Source organism: Chironomus tepperi, unplaced genomic scaffold, assembly GCF_022539635.2.
Source record: "Chironomus tepperi strain 1889 unplaced genomic scaffold, CSIRO-AGI_Ctep_v1 contig_240, whole genome shotgun sequence".
NCBI classification, from domain to species: Eukaryota; Metazoa; Arthropoda; class Insecta; order Diptera; family Chironomidae; genus Chironomus; species Chironomus tepperi.
This window is the reverse complement of record NW_027226362.1, coordinates 190,860-204,495: the sequence shown is the minus strand read 5'-3', so window position 1 is coordinate 204,495 and position 13,636 is coordinate 190,860. Positions and strand designations below refer to the sequence as shown.

The following is a 13,636-nucleotide window of genomic DNA, read 5'->3' as shown; positions in this document are numbered from 1 at the left end:
TTTTGAAAATTTAGTTTATGATTTGATCCAGGGGGAAATCAACTGTTAATTTGTGTAAATAAATAAATAAAATTTTAGCGCCAAGTGAAAAACATTAAATTTGTTTGAAAAAGCAAGGAATTTTGAGCATGGCACGGATTAGTTGTACTTATGAGAATCAGTCCTCAAAGTTCTATAGAAATGATCAGGATTTTCAGCGGCAGTTCTTTCATATTTATGAATCTCGTTTAAATCAACTGGGAGACCTTTTGAAGCAAAAAATCAGTGCTAAATATGGTCAGTATTAAGCATAATTATGTTGTTTGTGCAATTTTTATCATTTGATTTAATTTTAGGCACCAAATATCCAGTTAAAATGATTTCTGATCTCAGCGAAGATAATCCAGCAAAATGTATTTTAATTGGCAATATCTACAAACATATGGAACTAAAGCCTAGTATCTTGAAAGAAATTGCTGAAGAAAATCAATTAACACCACTTCCACCACCACAAGACTATAATCAACCATCAGATGAACTCATTCTTGAGGACAGCATTCAACGAATTAAACTTTGTGGTAAAGTTAATATTGCGGAACTAGTAACTGGGATTGTTGTTGCTGCACTTGGTAAGTATTTTAATAATGTAGTTAGTTCTGACTTAAATCTCTTTATAATTCCCCTTATATTCGCATCGAAAAATAGGAATAGACCGTAAGTCGTTAAAACTTGATCAATTTTTTCTTGTTCTTAACATCATTTTGCACTGTTTTTGGTTCTCATTCCTTAATACTCACTCGTTTTGTGTTCATTTTGCAAAATTATCATTTTTGGGTGCCGTTCTTTCAAATTATTTTAAACATCAAGCTAATGAATTAATTTTACTTTTAGGATACACTGAAGGAGCTGGAAAGTTTCAAGTTGAAGAACTGATTCTGTATGAATCAGGACCAGAACTTCCATTAAAAGTATTAGATACATCGCCATTGCTTGTCTTCATTAGTGGGATTGATTTAGCAAATACAGAATCGCCGTCATTGCCATTAGATTTATTCCAGCAATGGGTTTATGGAAATTTAGAAATGGGAAGTTCCCCAACACAATATTGTCCATCAAATGTCGTTCGTATAGTTATAGCTGGAAATTCTACACGAGCAAACGCACCAAAGAAACAAAAGAATGTAAATTCAACGAATTTAAGGGCTATAGACACAAAAGGAATGGTCGAGAGTGTGCGGACGTTTGATGAATTTCTGTTCCATTTATCTCAATCTGTGTCTGTTGATGTCATGCCTGGAGAATTTGATCCATCGAATATCATGCTGCCTCAACAGCCATTTCATCATTGTCTATTTCCAAGAAGTTCAGTTAATCGAGCTCTTACAGGAGTTCCAAATCCATACCAGTTTGCTGTTGAAGATCGTATCATATTAGGGACATCAGGACAGAACATTAAGGATATAATGAAATATTCAACAACTGATGATCCTTTAGAATGCATGAAAAATACTCTAAAGTGGTCACACTTAGCACCAACATGTCCTGACACGCTACCTTGTTATCCATACTATGATCAGGATCCATTTATCATAACTGACTGTCCACATGTTTACTTTAGTGCTTATGATTCTAATGTGCTGCTGACGGAAATTTATGAGAGTAAGTTGATTTTAATCTAAAAAGTGAGATTTATTTAAATCCTAGGATTTATTTAAGCCGGAATAATTTTAATTTAGTTTGATTGACACGAAAAGCGGAAAAAATATTATTAATATAGCTTTTACGTATTGGTGATAATCTAATTTAATTACAGATCTAATTATCAAGATATTTTTAGAGCTGCTCAGTGCTTGCATGAATGTCTGATAATAATAGATATCTCAATCTTTAATTAACACAATTTTTCCGCCTCAATTAGATGAATTTCATTAATATATTGCTAAATGACAGAAGAAAATAATCGTTAATTCCATTATTTCAGACTCAAATGGCCAAAAGACTCGTCTCGTCTGCATTCCATCGTTCCAGAAGTCTCAAACAATAGCTATTGTCAACTTAAATACACTAGAATGTGACGGTATGTCATTCTCAATGGCCATCGATATGGATGAAGAATGATTAATATTTATTTAAGCTCTTTGTGTACTGTAATTAAGAATTTGAATGTGAAAATAAATTAAACGGTTTTTTGAGATTTAAATATTTTTTTTATGTTCCTTGGAGAAAAGTATGTAACTGGTTAGAGTATAGTTATTTGTGGCAGGCAAAAGCGCATTATCTTTTGTATTGATTAAAGTCTGGAACAATGATTTTAATCTTTTCAGGGCTTTAAATGCTTAATTTCAGATTTTACGTAAAAGATACGTACGTAAGACTTACCATAAACGTACGTCATATGTACGTTTTACGTACGTCATGTTTACGTTTTACATTTTACGTACGTCATACGTACGTATTTTTAGTAGAAAACTAATTTAACTAAGTAATCCAGGCAATTTTCAAAATGATATATTTACATTCTTGTCTTTGGCCACCTGTCCAACTTGTAGGAGGAAAACTGCATCAAATAAGTCATGACAGACAAAATGCGTTTTATGCCCTTGCAAAAAAGTCAGTAAAAAAGCCAACGAAAAAAAAAAATCGTCAGAAAAAAAAATCATCATAAAATAAATTTGCAATTAATTGTATTTATTACAAAGTTTCGAGCTATAAATTTAGTTTAATTCTCTTCTTAAAACTATAACTATATCAAAAATGTCGGCAATGTCACCCGAATAGTGAGTATATACGTGAAAAATGTTAAAATTAAGTTTTCTCTAAAAAATTTCTTTGACTGATGACGACTCATCGAATTTTTTTTTTTGTTAATCGCCACTTCATAGAAATTGTTTAGTTTAAAGTCTGTTTAAAAGTTATGTGCATAAAGATCCAGTAGTTTAGTGTGATAAATAATTGTAAAGAAAATGAAAGTTCTATGGACTGACCATACATAATGGATAAATAGAAATTGTATGAGTCATTCGAGCAGGAAAAGTTTTTTTTTTTTTGTGAAAATTAAAATCATCAATTCTTTGTTGTTGGATTCACCAATACAGACAAAGAAATATATCAGTATAATCATCATCATCATCATCATCGTCAATAAAGAAATATTTGCAGTCATTAGAAAAGGCTGATTGTGGTGTGTTGAGAGATACAGAAGATTGTTTTCTCAACAGTTTTTTATCAACTAACTGGTCATAATCTCGGTCGGCAATACCAACATACGTTCAGATATGACGCAATAACATTTTGTGATCAAAGTTCCGAAATATCTCACGACCCAAAAATATTTCTTTTGAGTGCCTGCCACTCTCATTTTATATATAATTTTTTTTTTCTTTTATCAAATCGATATTTTTTGTGTGTGCATTTATGCTTGAAATTTGATATTTGATTACGAGACATACCACTAAGTAATCTCTATTTCTACATAATCTTTGACATAAAAAAATTATTCTTTTTTGTTGTGCATCGTCAGATGTAACAAAGAAATATCGGGGCGTATAACAATAATAATACTATAAGTAAACTAATTGATCAACAACCACATTTAACATGTAAATTATTTACTTACAGTGATTATTTGTTCAAATTGCTCTTGATCGGCGATTCAGGCGTTGGAAAGTCTTGTTTATTATTAAGATTCGCCGATGACACCTACACAGAGAGTTATATAAGTACCATCGGTGTTGATTTCAAAATCAGAACAATTGAATTGGACGGAAAGACAATTAAACTCCAGATCTGGGATACAGGTGAGGATTTTAGTCATTATTTCATTATAAAATTGCTAACTATGTTATGCTGGAATGATAAGTGAATAACACTTGAGTGCTGAGTTTTAATTGGTTATTAGTCATCAATAGAATGACTAAAATTAGTTCTTATCTATTTTGTCGATCTTGTCTGCAATTCTATTGATTTTTGCACACATTTTCTATTAAATCCATATTAAATTTACTCCGTAATATAATCCCAAATAAACATGGAAAAAACTAGAGCATTTTATATGCTATCTCAGCAATATTCACTTACATGCTTTAACCAGCAATATCACAGTTATTAAAAAAATACATTCAAGGATCTAACGATAATCTCAATGTTATGCTTTATATTTTCATTATTTTAGCGGGACAAGAGAGATTCCGTACAATTACTTCCAGTTATTATCGTGGTGCGCATGGTATCATTGTAGTGTATGACTGTACGGATCAAGAATCATTCAATAATGTTAAACAATGGCTTGAGGAAATTGAACGTTATGCATGTGAAAATGTAAATAAACTTCTCGTAGGCAACAAATGTGATCTTACGACAAAGAAAGTCGTGGATACAACTACTGCTACGGTGAGTGTTAATCCTGTGGGATTTAATTTTTTAATCATTAAAAATTCAATGACTGATAACCAAAATTTATAATTTCAGGAATATGCCAATCAACTTGGAATTCCATTCCTCGAAACGTCAGCAAAGAATGCCACGAATGTTGAGCAAGCCTTTATGACGATGGCAGCGGAAATTAAGAATCGCGTTGGACCACCATCAAGTGCTACAGACACAACAAAGAATGTTAAGATTGATACTGGACGTCCCGTAGAAGGAAATAAGGGTGGATGTTGTTAAATATCCAAACGCTCGTCTATGATTATAATTTTTTTCCCCCTTTTCCATTCTTGAATGTTTCAAAAAAACACACACAACACGCGCGTCCTCTCTCCATCCTTAGTTGTTTCTACTATTTTTTTTTTATTATGTTCATGAGCATACATGAAGCATGTGTGCATGGAGCAAAAAAAAAGAAATGTTTCGTTAATTTCGCGAATCAAAAAATTTATATAAGGACATGATGTAATTGCTTTGGGCCTTTTTTTCTTTCCTTTGTGTCTATCCTTTCTTCCTTACTGTCCATTTAAGCCAATTGAACATTAATCTACATAAATATATATTTTTTTGTATCATGATACTGATAAAGTTTTTAAAAATGAAAGCAAATTAAGCTTAATATATTTTTTTTTTCTCGGCTGGTTTTTTTGTATTTGTCTCTATCCTCTCTGCTGCACATTCATACCATTATGATTACTCCTGCATATTTAAAAATATATATTAGAAATGAAAACACACAAACCAAGGTTTAAATTAATATTTTTTTTTGTCTCAATCATAACAATCCTTTTGAGTAAGGTATAAAGTGAAGAATATCCTTAAAAAATTGCAAGTAAGAAATGATGATAAATGACGCGAATTATTAAAAAAAAGTATGAAAAAAATAATAAAATTCCAATAAAGATTTATATTATGGAGCATAAATAAATTAAATTAATGCTTAGCGATTTATCAAGTAAGTTTTATGTTTATATATTTCGCTTATGATTTCATTTCTCATTGTATAGAAATTCTTTTTTCCAAAAATAAATGAAAAAAAAAAATAACATAAAATTGTCATTCTATTCTTATGCTGCTTATGCTTTTCAGGTAATATTATATTATTTCACAGATAATAATATATTCCAAGAGTTTGGAATAACTACCTGTTCATCTGATCAACATAGAAGTGTCATGTAGAATTGTGAGAGTGACATAATTTATGTTGCATAGCCATAATCCTGAAAAAGCAACTAAAACGCTCTTCAATTGAAAATAACGATCAAAAAATATTTAAAAAGTAACGTTTGAGAGAAATTCAAATTTACTGAACCGGTTCAAATTTGAAAACTACAATTCAATGAAGAAAAGCAGGCTTTTACTGAAAATTTACTACAAAATGTTGACTGGATTTTGCTTATAGACTTTTATTTAATCAACATTGCAACACTTTATTGCTTGAACCACTTAAAATGTAATCATAAAAATAACGGCTTTTAGAAATCTGAATTTCTATTCAAACAGACAACTGTGAATAAGCCTCGTATTATAAAGGAAAATTAACTAAAAAATAATCGGCAGTAAGCCTCGGCTTATGGAGTGAAAACAAAGTAAATATTCGTAAAAAAAAAAGTTTAAAATTAGCAGCAGTAGGAAAAAAATATTAAAAATGTCGATACGGGCGAAATTTCTCGGTTTTGTGGATGTGATAATGCGGATACCGCCTCTATTTCTATTAGACGAGATATTAAAAATGAATTTATTCAATGAAAATTTAAGTTCAACGCAATTAGGAAGTTTAACAAATTTGGACACAAATGATACAATTCTAAATAGTACATCAACATTAAATCAAACAGAATCAATAGTCAGCAGCATAGATTTACATGGATTATCAGTAACATTATTCAAATGTGTAATATTTCTTATAGGTAAGACACTTTTTTTCATATTCATACAGTAACCTTCGAAATTTTCTATGAATTCTCAATGACGATGACGATCAGTGATGACAGACTGTATAATAACATCAAAAAAAATAACAAAAATATAGACACATATAAGAAACCTTTCATTGTCAATTGTTGAGCTGGTTAATAATCAGAAAATAAGTTAACCAGTTGTATCTGAAAGCATTAGTAAATTCAATATCCATTATTTAAGTGCATAGAAGTAAAAAGACATGAAAAAAATGTCAGGGTCAACAATATAATTTACTTTACGTTCTTTACGACTCTTTACCAGTCTTTAGCTAGCATAAATTGTGCCTTATAATTTTATAACTTACATGAATTAGTTTTCTATAATGATCGTGGATACGAAAATCGAATGCTATGATTAATTCAATCTAGTTTAGTTAATTAATGCGCAAGAGACCAAAATCACTGCACCATGAAGATGCCGAAGGTCATGATTTGATAATGAAAATATTGTAACCCAAAAGTATGTTTTTTCCTTAACATTTTTAAACCGGCTAGTTTTATCAAGTTCATTAAGTGGCAGCTTTACATTGAGTTGAAGATACGGAAGCGCTTATAATTTTGTGAATTATCAATTTTGTGATTGACTGGAAGTTTTAAAAAAATTAATCCGAGGATTTAATTTAAATCTTAGGATTTAAATTTAACTTTTTCAAAATCCGTATTTTCCGTCAAAATGACTCATAGAAATGCAACCTTCCTGAAAGAAATGTATTGACCTATAAGAAATGGACATTGAGCTTTTTATGGTCATGTATACATACAAGACGTATATAAACAATCAAATCGTCATTTTCAATGCCGTCATCATTCTTCGTCTACACTTATTTGATGATATAAATGTGCGAAATGGGAAATACTTATAAACATTCTTTGTTCTTCTCATTACAGGTTGCTTTAGCTCATTAGCAATTTTTATGTTATGGACACGCCATTTAGTAATCATATATATGTACGTTATATCAGTAGGATTAATAATTTTATCACATTGGAGCAATGTCTCAGCTGTAGCATTGTTACAAGAAGGAAATCCAAGTTTAATTGAGGACATTTTAAATGTCAATATTCAAAGATTAACATCACCCGATGGAATGGCTGTGACTCTATTGCCACATTTCTTGTTGCAATATGTCATGGGAATCATATTCGCATATATACATTTAGGACCGAAGCATCAATTAACACAACGTATATTACCGTTTACATTTTTGATGCCATTAATATTGGCTATATTACCGATACCTATAAATATAGTGAAACATGCACCAACATTTGCGGCAGTTCTACCTTTAGTTCTATCAAAAATAGCAATATGGAGTGCATCAGTTGATATTTTTAGAACACTTTTAAGTGGATATAGACATGCAGTGAGTTTCGCTGAAAATTTTGGACTGTCAGCACTCGTTGAAAATGAGTGGCAACGATTAAATGTTCCATGTGTCCTTCGAGCATTTTGGACAATCAGATTATTGGAGCAATTTGCATCAATAGCAATGTCTCCGGAAGCTGAGGCATTATCATTTATGTTTACATTTCAAAAACTTTTAATCAGTGGCTGTGAAACATTGATAGCACTGCTCGGAATGACATCAATAATAAGCTTTATCTGTCATTACATTGGTGTATTATTTCAAATGTTCTTAATGGCTGAGGAAGATGATGATAAATCAATTGGAACTGTGTCAGCTATACTGTTTTACATCTTATCATTACAAACTGGATTAACGACACTACAACCTGACAAAAGATTTGTACGATTATGTCGAAATTTGTGCTTACTATTGACTGCACTTTTACATTTCCTACATAATATGGTATCACCGATATTAATGAGCCTCTCAGCATCCCATAATCCATCGAGAAAAAGACACACGCGAGCTTTACTTGTATGTGCTTTTCTTGTTTTAGCACCTGTCACTTTATTAATTATATTATGGTCTCGACATCAACCGAGTACATGGCTTCTTGCCGTCAGTGTGTTTTCCATAGAAGTTATAGTTAAGGTGAGTTGTCATTGACATTTTTGATGTTGGATGTAATCAAATTACTTCCAAAAACTATTTCAAACAAGCTTATTTAATTATTTGCATAATTTTTTTTAGGTACTTGTAAGCCTAGCGACTTACACATTATTCTTAGTTGACGCACAAAGACAAATATTTTGGGAACGACTTGATGACTACATTTATTATATTAAAGCATTTGGAAACAGTGTCGAATTCTGTTTTGGAATTTTTCTCTTCTTCAATGGCGCTTGGATTTTACTTTTTGAATCCGGTAAGAATTAATTTTTTATGTTCTGAGACAAATTATCAATTTATAAGCATATTTTTGACAATATATGATTGGTTTTTGTGACTTTGTGGATGTATTACAAACATGATCACAATACACTTGAGGTGATTGACCATAGGCGCTTATCTAGTAATTTATACAATGAATTAAGTTGCGGAAAGAAAAATATTATGAATAGATTAGCTGTTTTGTGGGTATTTGTGAGACCTTTATGCAGAGGTTTTATAGTCTTTGATCAAATGTTTTGAATGATTTACGGGTTTGTAAAGTACAAGGCATAATAATTTAAGTGAGATTTGGAAATCTAACGGTTTTGTAAAATTAGAAAATCTTACGGTTTTGTAAAATTTAAAAATTTTTAACTGTTTTGTAAAATTTGAAAAATTTGAACGGTTTTGTGAAATTTGAAAATTAACGTTTTAGTAAAATTTGAAAATTTTTAACGGTTTTGTGAAGTTTGAAAAATTTAACGGTTTTGTAAAATTTGAAAAATTTAACGGTTTTGTAAAATTTAAAAATTCTAACGGTTTAATGGCATTTCAAAATTTTAACGATTATTAAAGAATGTTTACAGTTTTGTAAGTTTATTAACTTTCTATGAATGTTTAACAACTTCTCAAAGCCAAACGTGATGAAATATTCAAAACACTTCAATTAATCTACTTCTTAATAAGCAAAATATTATGAATGTACGCATAAAGCATGGTAAAAAAAAGTATTATATGACTAGTTGTGATGTTTTCAAGGTTGTCTATTTTTACACCTTTATAAAATCAAGGCTACAAAAAAAGATTTTTAATGATGATGATGCACAAAAAAAAAAAAAAAAAATGAAAAAAATTGTCTTGATGCTGCAAAAAAGTGTAAGCACGTGAGACCTTGAAAATTTGATACATTATATGCCTGCACGGTCTATTTCGAAGATAATTGACGCCAATAACATAGTTTTTTTGAGACAAAACGGTAAATGCGGTGCTTAATGAATTTACATATTGTGCTAAATATTTTAAATGCCAAAGCTACAAATGCCAACAAACCAGTTGAAATTATTGCAAAAATATGCTTAATAATCTTTATTTTTCTGTTCTAATCAAATGTGAGGTTTTTGGTGAATGGTTTACTGTATAAAAAATACTCATCGAATGTCATGATTTTCTAATTTTTTTGGTCATTATTTCATGCTTTTCATTTAGTTTTATGATTTCACTTCGGTCATTGACTGACTCATTTTCACGCCTAATATGCGCACTCGTTGACCTTGTATGCAATTCAACTTGCCTTTCATATTTTTTTTTTTTCATTTTATGGGAAATAGATTTAGTTATTAATTTTTAATAATTAATTTTAATATCTTTTTATGGACTTGATGTTGTCTTAACTAACATTTTGACGTATTTTCTTGAAGAGATTGAGATATGAGAGATAATCAGAATTAATGGATGTTCTAGACACTTATTTACATATTTTGTTGGCCATACAGATCAGCAGTGATCAATGGCCTTTCTCAGTTGGCGTCTAAAACTGCCTCTATCGGTTGCTGCCCTTTGCTGTTCTAGACACATTTAAATTAAATTCTCAGAAATTAATTCCTAATTATTGATCGGCAGAGAATTACAAGCCTGCATTTTAGATGCACAGTCTTGCAACATTTGGTTGTTCCTTATAGTTCGCTCAAGGCTGCAAGCTTGCATTTTTGTTCAAAACACTAATGATCGCAACTTTTTATAAATTACGTAGAGACAAGGTCACTGTGAGTTCGATCCGGTTCGCTAAAGATCAATTAAAATTAGAATGGAAGTTCTTCTGTTGGTACTTGTCTTGACTTTTACAGCTAAAATAATTTTTTTTGTATTTTTTGGCAAGATAAAGCCATTAAATCATGTCAGTTATTAAAATTGTTCTCTACATTAAATACTCAGTCATTTTTGCTAAGCTCATAAGTCTAATAAGCCCTAAATTCGGCTTTTACTGATTCCGACTGAAATTCATTCTAACAAATCTCAATCAATTATTAGCAAACTGTAGCGAACTAAATTTGGCTTCGACCTCTGAAATTAAGCCTTATCTGAATCTCATCACGAAAATGCGTTAGAGCTCGAAATCGACTCAAGTCGACTTGACTCTATATTCAATTTGAGTCGACTTCAAGCTCTAAAATAGTCTAAAATCTTCGATAACGTTTGTCCAAATTTACACTCGTTTTGCTGTCTGACTGTTTGTTTATGTCTAGTCATGCCTTAATTTTGATTTTGTCACTCGTTTAATTAACAACTCTCATACACAGTGTAAATAACAGAAAGTCTTTTGATAATTTTTTTTTTAAAAAAAAAAATGAAGCTAGGCAGCCTTAATTTACAAAACAAAAATTCTCTTCCTTCTTCAAGTTTATGTTTTTGTTAATTTTAATTTTTATTTTTTACTTTTCCTTTTTTTCAAATTATTTTTCTGTACATTATTCACCAACCAACTACCTGTAATCTATTGTACTATTATTGAAAAATAAATTTAAATATTTTTCTGGATTCAAAAAAAAAAAAAAAAAAACATAAAAAAATATTCATGAAGAAAATAATACTCTAGGATCCATCATCCGGTCATTGATGCTGTTAATTCATTCGTACTTCAACATTTGGTGTGAGGCGAGAGCTGGATGGTCCGTTTACATGAAGCGCAGAACAGCCGTACAGAAAATATCATCATTGCCTGACGCGTCCAGTGAAGAATTGCAACATTTTGATGATGTGTGTGCTATATGTTATCAAGAAATGACATCAGCAAAAATTACACGTTGTCGGCATTATTTCCACGGTGTTTGTTTACGAAAGTGGCTTTATGTTCAAGATAAGGTAAAAAAAAATTCAATTTTATATTCATTTTTATAGTCACTAAAATTTTCATTAAAATTTATTTTCTAGTGTCCATTGTGCCATGAAATTGTCATAAATCAAGATGTGAAGACTGAAGTTGAGAAGCCGAATGAAGAGGCTATTGAGCAAGTGCCGGTAAATTAAATTTTAGACTTTTTAATTATGGATGGCTGTGACGCACTTTAAAGTTATGAAATTTATTAAAGTTTTTAAGGAAAATTGCCAACGATTAAAAGAAATTTAAATATTCTCATTTGTAGCCAACTTCATGATAGTACCTAAATATTTTAATTTATAAGGATGAAATTTATTATTACTGTTATTCAGTAGCTAGAATGTCAAAGATTAAAATTTTATTGGATTATTTTTCAAATTTTTAAAAAAATATACTGCATTTTAAATAACGAAATTTTAAGATTCAAATGTAATACTCTAGTACAATATCAGTGTTTGTTAGCAAAAAAATTAAAATTTTATTGTTTAACGGGTTTTTGTAATTTGAATTGAGGATTTGATAATCTAGTACAAAATAACGACTTTCGAGAATTTGAATTTTATAATCTAGTACATTTTTACGTTTAAAGATAACAATCTAGTACATTTTAATTGACGGTTTATAAAGTTCGAAAAATTCAAAATTCAGTAAATTTTAAATTGACGGTTTATAAAGTTCAAAAAATACAAAATCTAGTACATTATTGCTTGTTCTTTAAATTTTTATTAGTTTATGGTTTTATATTATCTTACAAAATTACAAAGACTCAAGACCGCAAATGAAACTTTTAACGTTGGTCGTGCAATTGATTTTTTTTTTATTTCCACTATATATTTCTGTACATATAATCAGACATCCAATGTGAACAATAAAGTAGATTACTTCAAATAGAATAACTTATAAAAAAAATCTAATTTTTCATGATTTTTTGTGCCATTTTATGAATTTAGAATCTTGAGCAATTGCTGCCACGCCGTGCAACACCATCACGAAATATTCATTTACATCATCAACCCCACCGAGGGAGAAGTAATTCAGCATCACGTGAATCAAGTCATAGTTCTATCAGCAGTAATACAACAACTAGTTCAACAAATCCCAATAATGGAAGTGGAAGAATGATGGCAGGAAATTAAAGAAAAAAAGTCATGAATATAATTCATGGATGGAGCGTCAAGTAGTTTGATAATAGAAGTAAAATTCTGTGTTAATAATTTAGTCAATTTATGTCTCAATAATAGGGACGTGAGAATGAAAATGAGAAAGAAAATTCTGTTAAATTAATGAGAACTGAAAAAAAAATAAGAAGGCAGAATTTTTTGTGTAAAGTCAATGGGTGGATTTGAATGTGATAGACTTCCTACATTTTTATTTTGTAATTAATTATTATTTTAAAAAAATGGTTCTTTGGAGTTAATAAGCTTTGCAATCATTTTACGACCATAATTTAATATTTTTTTGTGCATTTTTTTTTCCTTTTTTTATTTAATGTTAATTTTATTAACACCTAAACTGAATTAATTTACATCGAATTACTTTTTTGTCGTAGACAAATTTAAATACAAAACTTGCTAAAAAGTGATTTATTGTTTAAAAATATATTATATACCATAATGTAGATGTATGATGATTTTTGAGAATTTTTGAACTCAAATTTTGAAGAATTTTTATTGATTTTGCTACGGCAAGGGGTGCTTTATGAGTATGCATTATGCATGCATAAAATTAATCATTCCTAAGCAAGCGGTATATCCAAATATCCTTAGCTATTTAATGAAAATCTGAAATTTTGTATGCTCAATGTAATGCCATATTGACAATAGAGACTGTTTTATAGTTGAAGAACATATCTTGAGTAGCTCTGCTTTAAGTTCGGATATAATGACGCCAGACTAGGACAAAGACTAGCACTAGTTAGACTAGCAAAAGGAATTCTGGCAAATTTCCATTCAATTTTAGCATCGAAAATGGGCAAAAAGCAATTTTAAAGAATCGTGATCATTAATGCTATACTTACCAAATATTCATTTTTGGGAAGATTCACATATTGTGAACAAAACGAAGCAGGCATTCAGCAGCTGCAATTAAACGAAAAGACAAAGTTTATGAAGATTATG

The 13,636-nt window shown here is 30.0% G+C and overlaps 3 protein-coding genes across 4 annotated transcripts; all 3 read left to right on the top strand.

Annotated features, from left to right (window-relative positions):
• The first annotated feature begins 45 nt into the window (after positions 1-45).
• Positions 46-2,179, top strand: PolD2 (DNA polymerase delta subunit 2). The gene is made up of 4 exons (XM_070641132.1): positions 46-276; positions 336-608; positions 871-1,638; positions 1,961-2,179. The coding sequence occupies exons 1-4, from the start codon at positions 129-131 to the stop codon at positions 2,095-2,097; spliced, it is 1,326 nt and encodes a 441-aa protein (XP_070497233.1). The 5' UTR covers positions 46-128; the 3' UTR covers positions 2,098-2,179.
• Positions 2,180-2,596: 417 nt separating this feature from the next.
• Rab1 (RAS oncogene family member Rab1) lies at positions 2,597-5,354 on the top strand. Its single transcript, XM_070641133.1, has 4 exons — positions 2,597-2,756; positions 3,598-3,776; positions 4,151-4,368; positions 4,447-5,354. The coding sequence occupies exons 1-4, from the start codon at positions 2,734-2,736 to the stop codon at positions 4,642-4,644; spliced, it is 618 nt and encodes a 205-aa protein (XP_070497234.1). The 5' UTR covers positions 2,597-2,733; the 3' UTR covers positions 4,645-5,354.
• Positions 5,355-5,971: 617 nt separating this feature from the next.
• On the top strand, positions 5,972-13,218 carry Trc8 (TRC8 ring finger protein). Of its 2 annotated transcripts, none has more exons than XM_070641136.1 (6): positions 5,972-6,314; positions 7,254-8,365; positions 8,465-8,639; positions 11,238-11,503; positions 11,573-11,659; positions 12,470-13,218. In XM_070641136.1, exons 1-6 carry the CDS (start codon positions 6,053-6,055, stop codon positions 12,653-12,655), a joined length of 2,088 nt encoding a protein of 695 aa, XP_070497237.1. In that variant the 5' UTR covers positions 5,972-6,052; the 3' UTR covers positions 12,656-13,218. The 2 variants fall into 2 exon arrangements, with proteins under 2 accessions (XP_070497237.1, XP_070497235.1); XM_070641134.1 differs by having other exon boundaries at positions 11,223-11,503.
• Positions 13,219-13,636: the final 418 nt, after the last annotated feature.